Source organism: Artibeus jamaicensis, unplaced genomic scaffold (genome assembly GCF_021234435.1).
Source record: "Artibeus jamaicensis isolate MK-2021 breed Jamaican fruit bat unplaced genomic scaffold, CSHL_Jam_final contig_64, whole genome shotgun sequence".
Taxonomy (NCBI): Eukaryota; Metazoa; Chordata; class Mammalia; order Chiroptera; family Phyllostomidae; genus Artibeus; species Artibeus jamaicensis.
The window spans coordinates 12,677,286-12,685,299 of NW_026521911.1; the positions used below are offsets into that span (position 1 = coordinate 12,677,286).

The 8,014-nt window shown below is 43.0% G+C and overlaps 1 protein-coding gene across 1 annotated transcript; it reads right to left on the reverse strand.

Annotated features, from left to right (window-relative positions):
* Positions 1-5,078: 5,078 nt before the first annotated feature.
* On the reverse strand, positions 5,079-7,414 carry CCDC89 (coiled-coil domain containing 89). Its single transcript, XM_037167643.2, has one exon. It carries the CDS (start codon positions 7,293-7,295, stop codon positions 6,189-6,191), a length of 1,107 nt encoding a protein of 368 aa, XP_037023538.2. The 5' UTR covers positions 7,296-7,414; the 3' UTR covers positions 5,079-6,188.
* Positions 7,415-8,014: the final 600 nt, after the last annotated feature.

The following is an 8,014-nucleotide window of genomic DNA, read 5'->3' on the forward strand; positions in this document are numbered from 1 at the left end:
GGAACTTTTTTCTTGGACTTTTTCCAAGTGAGATAAACAGAAGGTCTGGAGAGAACAGCATGAAGCAGAGAGGTGCATCTGTATCTAAGCTCTTAAATTTAATAAGATGTTTTTAGTGTTTGGCAAATAACCTCCAGTTTGTCTTTAGGGAGATAGAAAAATAATCAGAACATGCCCATTCTTGGCCACCTCCCAAAATTTCTACAGTTTAGGAGTCCAAGTTAAAAAAAAATACTCCTAGCCTGATAAGGCCTTGTCAATGTAACTAGGTGTGGTATAACAGACACTGCCGGCAGCCAACCCTGCCTTTGTCAGAGAGCCCCTTCCACTCTGTGGCATAAACTGGCCTTGTTCCCATGCAGGGGCAGATCCTGACTGGCCCAGGTTAGTCATGGTGGCAACAGTCCCCATGAAGATGCTTGAGGTGTTTGCATATGGCTGGATGTTGGCCAATGACAATGGAAGACAAGTCACCTGGAAGGGCAGGGGCAGCTTTGGGAGAGCAGTTAGGGTCACGATTTTTTTTCCTTTATTCACGTGCCAAGATGTAGTATGTCAAATGTCTGCCAGGTTCTTTCGGGCTTGCCCAAGTTGAAAGCAGAGAATCATTCCTGCACTGACCCAGCCATAGCGACTCTACAGGTATCTCAGTGAATGAGGGCTGGACAGAAGAGCAAGCCCCTTGGAAGGTGCTCCTTCAAACAATCTTCTTTAAATTATTATTTTGTTTTAATACAGTGAAGTTGGGGAGAAATAGAGTTTCTGTTACTACTTTGCTTACTAGAAACAAATTAATTTTTACTAACTGAAATACAGCCACTATTATGAGAACATCATACAGTCAGTTCACTTTTCCTATAGCTCTCATTCCTTTTCTAGCTCTTTTCCATGATTTTTTTTGGAAGCAGACGAGTTCCTTAGAGGCACAGTGAAGGGCTCACAGTACCTTGAATAGGTAACACAAAAGATCACACTTATCAGCCACACAGTGCTACTCACACATTATTTGACTTTAGAATCTCTGTCTGCTGACTTTCATATTAGAGCTACTGCTAGTGGAATATTGCAGAAAATTTACTAGGGCTACAGGTTGCTTTATAAAGCAGTTTTGTTTTTTAAATTTCCCTTCAAGGGCAGTAGCCATGGCACATGACTGTGCCATGGCCACAGTCCATTGACATTTTGCCAGTTTGTTTCAGTGATAAGATCATCTTATACAACAGCATACCACAATAAACTAGTTGCTCATCCTGGAATTTGGCTCCAGGTCACAGACTAGTACAAATTAAGCACTGAGAGCATGGGATACAAAGTGCTGTGAGGCACAAAGAGACAAGTCATTTTGCGGCTAGTTAGAAGGTAGTTTGTATAATGGTGGGGGAAGGGAAGAGCATGGGTTTTAGAGCCAGAAAGGAGGTCCAGCTACATAAACTGCAGCGCTCAGCAGGATATGAAATTGTCAAGCCCCTCCTCACACAATGATTAAGAATCTCAAGGCAGCAACAGTGGAACACTAAAGCAGGTGGTATACCCATGCAGCCGACTCTGCCAGAGTGGCTTGGGTCCAAACCACACTCGTGCCAACCCCGAAGTTCCCTGGGCAAGTCACCTTCTCAGTCTCACTTTTTTTTCATCTGTAAAATAGTGAAAACTGAACCTCCCTGAAGGGGTGATATGAAGGTGACATGAAAAGCACTTGACACATCATAGGTTCACACTTCTTTTACTTTCTTAGTCTAAGCCCTCTTCCAGGACCTGCTTGGCCTTTGACCAAAAGCAGCCTCTTCCTTCCCAAAGGCTGAGGACAAAACTGGAGCTGGAGAGACCACCAGCAGAAGGCTGACTGGGACAAGTGGGTAGAGCCCGGACAGGCAGCTGTGGGGGGTAGGGAGGGACAACGGGATGCCGGCAGCATGCACACCAGGCCCCTGGCAGAGCCTCCTGAACCTGTGTGGGAAGAGGAGGGCTGGCTTGTGGCCCTTATTTGTACACTTGTCCCTCACCATTCACCCTCTGTCCCCCCAATATAAGGGGCCAGCCTGGATTTTGAGGCCATCTATATGACGCCCACAACCTTCTCTTACTGTTCTATCTGTAGACATGCTTCTCTGTACCTCCTCCCAAATACTTATGATTTCCACAAGTATTCTGGACATTTTTTAAAAACCTCCATGACTTTCTACATGATGCTATCTCAAACATTTCTGTTTTTTCTCTACCTGATGAAATTCTACTAGCTATTTAACAACCAGCTTGTATATCAACTCCAGTATTAGTGATCTTTGAACATCCTCTCAACCATCCAACCCTTACCCTGAGGCAGAGTTAGCTACTCTGTGTGTTTGTGTGTAGGTGGGGAGGAGCTGGCATTATCCACTGGTATCTCACAACACCCCCTATGGAAACACGCTGTATGTAATTGCTTTTTTGTCCATAGCCTAAAGTGTGTGGGAGCTCTTCCAGGGTAGAAAACGTACTACTTCATGCTCATTCTCAGTGCCTACCCCTAGAGCATGGCACTCGGTGGACAATCCACAAATCATTCAGTGTGGTAGTACCATCAAAATCCCAGCTCCTTCAGTGACTAGGTGGTTTTGGGCAAATTACTAAATCCTGGTTTCCTCTTCTTTGAAATACAACTGAACATAATTACCTTCTTGAATGGCCCTACCTAAGGATAAAGTAAAATGATCTATTTCAAGAGCTTCATCATAATGACAAATAGTATGGGCTTAATAGAAGATAACCATTATAAAGTTATCCCCTATATTCTCATCCTTGGTAACATGTAAGAGGAGGTAAATAGTCCTTCCAAAGTCACTGATGTAGTTCCCTGAGATCTGTATTAAATATCTCAATTGTGATAAAACTGTGAGAAAATAGGTTTTAAAAGATGCCTGAGGTAAGATGGAACTTGAAAATTGTTTATTAAATAAAAGGACTAAATGGTAATGGAAAAAATACAATTAAAAATTTACAAAGAAAGGAACTTCCAGCCAAAATGGAGGTATAGGTAAATACACTTTGCCTCCTCGCACAACCAAAAGAAGGACAACAAATTTAAAAACAAAAATAACCAGAACTGCCAGAAAATCAAACTGTGTAGAAGTCCAACAACCAAGGAGTTAAAGAAGAAACATTCATCCAGACCAGCAGGAGGGCCAGAGACAGGCAACCAGGGTGGAGAGGACTCAGGTGGCTGTAGGACCAGGGTGGGCTAGGTAGCGGCTGGTCCCACATGTGCATGTGGATAAATTAAGAGGAACAACTGGGGAGTGACACAGCCCTCACAACCCAGGGTTCCTCTGTGGGGAAATTAAGCCTCAAAACCTCTGACTGAAAAAACCTGTGGGGGTTCAGGTGGCAGGAGAAACTCCAGCCTCACAGGAGAGTTCATCAGAGAGACCCACAGGGTCCTAGAAGGCACACAAGACCACCCACCTGGGAATCAGCACCAGAAAGGCCCAACTGGCTTGTGGGTAGCAGAGAAAGTTACTGAAAGCTGGCCAAGTGCTGAGGGAATGGCATTGTTCCCTCTCAGACCCCTCCCTCACATACACCACCACAATGCAGCCACATGTTGGTTGCCCCACCCTGGTAAATACCTAAGGCTCTGCTCCTTAGTACATAACAGGCAAACAAAAACAAAAAATATGGCTCAAATGAAAGAATAGATCAAAGCTCTAGAAAAAATACAACTAAGTGATAAAGATATAGCCAACCTATCAGAGGCATGGTTAAAAACACTGGTAATCAAGATACTCACAGAAATGTTTGAGTGTGGTTGCAAAACAGAGAAAAAGTAAAGGCTATAAAAAGTGAAATTAAGGAAAATGTACAGGGAACCAACAGTGAAGGGAAGGAAAGCAGTACTCAAATAAATGGATTGGAGCAGAAGGGAGAAATAAACATTCAACCAGAACAGAATGAAGAAACAAGAATTCAAAAAAATGAGGACAGGCTTAGGAACCTACAGGACAACTTTAAACATTCCAACATCTGAATCATAGGAGTGCCAGAAGGAGAGGTTTAGCAAGAAATAGGAAACTTATTTGAAAACATAATGAAGGAGAACTTCCCTAATCTGTTGAAGGAAATAAGAATTCCAGGAAGTCCAGGAAGTTCAGAGAGTCCCAAAGAACTTGGAGGAAGCATGCACCAAGGCACATCATAATTACATTACCCAAGATTAAAGATAAGGAGAGAATCTTAAAAGCAGCAAGAGAAAAAGAGACAGTTACTTACAAAGGACTTCCCATAACACTCTCACCTGATTTCTCACAAGAAACCTGGCAGGCAAGAAGGAGCTGGAAAGAAGTATTCCAAGACATGAAAGGTAAGGACCTACATTGAAGATTACTTTACCCAGCAAAGCTTTTAGAATGGAGTGGCAGATAACGTGCTTCCCGGATAAGGTCAAGTTCAAGGAGTTCATCATCACCAAGCCCTTTTTATATGAAAGGTTAAAAGGACTTATTTAAGAAAAAGAAGAAGACCAAAAATACCAACAGTAAAATGACAACAAACTCACAACTATCTACAACTGAACCTAAAAAAACAAAAATGAAATAAACAAACAACTAGAACAGGAACAGATTCACAGAAATGGAGATCACATGGAAGTTTCTCAGTGGGGAGGGGGAGAGGGGAGAATGGGGGGAAAGGTACAGGGAATAAGAAGCATAAATAGTAGGTACAAAATAGTACAAAATAGACAGGGGGAAGTGAGAATAGTATGGGAAATGGAGAAGCCAAAGAACTTATATTTATGACCCATGGACATGAACTAAGGTGGGGGAATGATGGTGGGAGAGGGGTACAGGACAGAGGGGAATAAAGGTGAGAAAAAAATGGGACAACTGTAATAGCATAACCAATCAAATATATTTAAAAATTTACAAAAAAGTAAAAAATGAAATAAAATAAAACAAAGAAGGTACCAAGTAATCTTTTTTAATAAGTCCCAAGCATTAGGTAACTCTTGGCACTCCTGACATCAAATATGTGAGAAACACACTACGTTACAATTTGTTTTGAGAGGTATTTTTAATACTGTTTATATATCAACTAAATACAGGGAAATAAGGGAGCATAAAGTGTACTTTAATAACTACCTCTTATATTATATTTATAATATAAATATAATATATTTATATATATTTGTATAAATATATAACTATTTTGTTCTTATAACTACATATTTAGTATTCCTACAAAAATGCTTAAGTACACATATACACATTCTGTTTAGAAGTTTCAAAAAAGGAAAAAGCTAATTGCAAAAAACCCCTTGTGCTAATAAAAACAAAAGAATCACTATTAGTTTCTATATGTATCTATCCAGTCTGCTATGATTTGTTATCCCAAATTGGGGCCTTCTGTAAGTAGTCAACACTATTAGATGAAACTGCTGATATTTTTGCCTTCTTGTATCTCTAAATCCTGTTTTTATTAAGGAAACAAAAGCCAAGAAAATGGAATGCGATCTAAGTTCACAAGAAAAAAATCAAAACTAGTTGATTGCACTTATCTGAATCTTATTGCTAATACAGAAGGACTACAATAAAATTTGCTTAATGATGTCAATCTGTGTTTTCCAAACTGGTGCGAATAAAATAAAAAGAAAACTGTTGTAAAGCTAGTGATGCAAGCAATTGTTAGGCCTGTTGCAAAATCAGACACTTTCTGCAAGTTGATCATGCTATTATTATGTTGTTCACAGTTAAAGCTTACCATCTCAACTATAGGAGACTAAAAACCTACCTATCTGCAAGGGCTTATTATACTAATTTTTTTCACAATAGCACATCTGATTGCACATTTAATATTTATTTACTTAAATCTATAGGAGATGCTAATTTAAAATCATAGGCCATATGAAAATATCTGAGGTTAAGAATAAATAGTATATTATGGGAGAGGTAGAGATACTGATAGCACACTTAGGAAGATTTCAAAGGCACAGAACACAATCTAGTAAATGACACGTATTCTAAGTGGTATGACTGAAACAGTATTAGCCTTACAAGTCAACAACAACAATATCATAGTAAAATAGCTTTTCTTTGAGGTGCTTTTTGTGCTTAAAAATATTTTTAAAAAATGCAAAACCATCTTTACTCTTGCCATAATGCTAAGGCACAAATATTTGATTTCTGCATTGGAGGCCAGAGGAAGCAGAAGCTTCCTTATGGGAAGAGATGGCGGAGTTTTGCATTGAGTTCCCTCTCCTTGCTTAAAAGATCCAGGCTGTGCTTTTTGAAGGCTTCTGACTGTAGCCTGAGCTCGTCGTAGGCCTTCTGGATCCCATCTACCCTGCGCTGAAGTTCCCGGACTCTCAAGTTACTGTCCACAGCCACCGCCTCTTGCTCAAACCGCTCTAGTGCTTGTCTCCTGGCCACATCTGCTGTCTCCAACTTCTCCTCAAGCTGGCGGATTTCTGCTTGCTTGCTCTGAAGCACCTTGCCCCTCTCCATGGACAGCTGCAGCAGCTCCTCTTTCTCCCGGGTGACCATCTGCAGCCTGGCCTGCAGCTCCTGGCTCAGGCTGCTGTGGGCCTGCTCGGCCTTTGCCATCTGCGATGTGGCCTCCTGGTGCTGCTGCTTGAGGCTCTGCAGCTGGCTGCGCAGCTGCTCCGTCTCCTTGGCGTGGGCGCGTGCCTGCTTGCTCTGCAGCTCCAGCAGCTCCTTCTCTCGGGCCTGTGCCCTGATGGCCTCCTGGTCGTACCTCTCCTTCAGAGTCTGCAGCTCTTCGGCCAGGGCCTTGCTTCGGGCGGCGAGCTGCAGGACTTTAGTCTCCTTGTCCTTCAGAGCTTGGCTGAAGAGGTTGCTGTTCTCCAGCCTCAGCTTCTCATTCTCCTCTCTCAGCTTGATGTTCTGACTCTTGTGTTCGTCCTTGAAGCGGATCATCAACTCGTGGTTGGCTGCCAGGGTCATAAAGCGTTCCTCCAGCTTCTGGGCAAGCTCACTCTTGGCCTTTAGCTTCTCGGTCTCCAGCATCCTCTTCTCCTCCAGCTCTGCGTTGAGCAGTTCCAGCACCTGACAGCGCTCCAGAGCCTCATCGGACCTCCGTTTCAGGATGCAGATGAGCTGGGACTGCTCGTGGATGCGGGAGCAAAGCCTCGCCTTCTCACTCTTCTCCTCGTCCGACAGTCCCCGGAGGTTTGCCAAGGCTTCCCTCAGACCGTCCAGTTCCTTAAATCCCATCTCCTCTTCTTGGTTTTCCAGTTTTTTGTTTTGCGAATCTACGTGTTCTTCAGAGGGTGGCGTGTCCATCCATCCCGAGACCCTGCTCATCCTCAGGCACCGGAGCTTTTCCACTACCCGCTGACTCCACAGTCTTTCCCCCTCAGATTTCAAAAGCCGCAGTGTTGCTAGGGACCCCTGGCAATGTCCAGACGCTGCTTCTTCCAGTAAGGAGCCCTGTGATTGGTGGACAGGCCTTCAGAATGCTTTGAAGTAACAACAGCTGGAAGAGCCTAGAACCAATCCTGTCACGTTATGCTTGCCTTTCTAACCAATCACAGCTCTCAGCTCACAGCCGGGCGCCGGGGCTTCACTGCACAGATTCTGCCCCCCGCCTCCGCCGCGCCCCCCAACCCACCCCATTTGTTTTCCAGCCAGCGCCGGGGCAGAAAACTTGACTCCATCTAATTTCTGGTAAGACTAAATAAATCAAGCTGGCTGTGCCTATTCTTCCTTCCTCGCTACACTTCAGCTGTCATTAGGATAAATTACTGTCTTTGGAAACACAGCTGGCTCCTTAAAAACCTGCAACCTATAAATTCCAAGTAGCAGTGGGACTCTGAGAGCCAGGACCCTGAATGGCTATGAGTTTGCATCTGTAGTATTTGGCACAGTTCAGTAAAAGAGCAAATTGCAATGGATTTTTTTGCTGTTGTTCTCCATAGCATTGTCCCCAGGTGTGAATAAATACTCTTTATTAGATATTCATCACTCCCTCACTCCCTGTTTTTACCCTTACCAAAATAAGGTTTTAGAAGAAAACTTAATGA

Excerpts from the sequence above, each read along its gene's own strand:
- CCDC89 (XM_037167643.2), bottom strand. The coding sequence starts at position 7,295 with ATGAGCAGGGTCTCGGGATGGATGGACACGCCACCCTCTGAAGAACAC.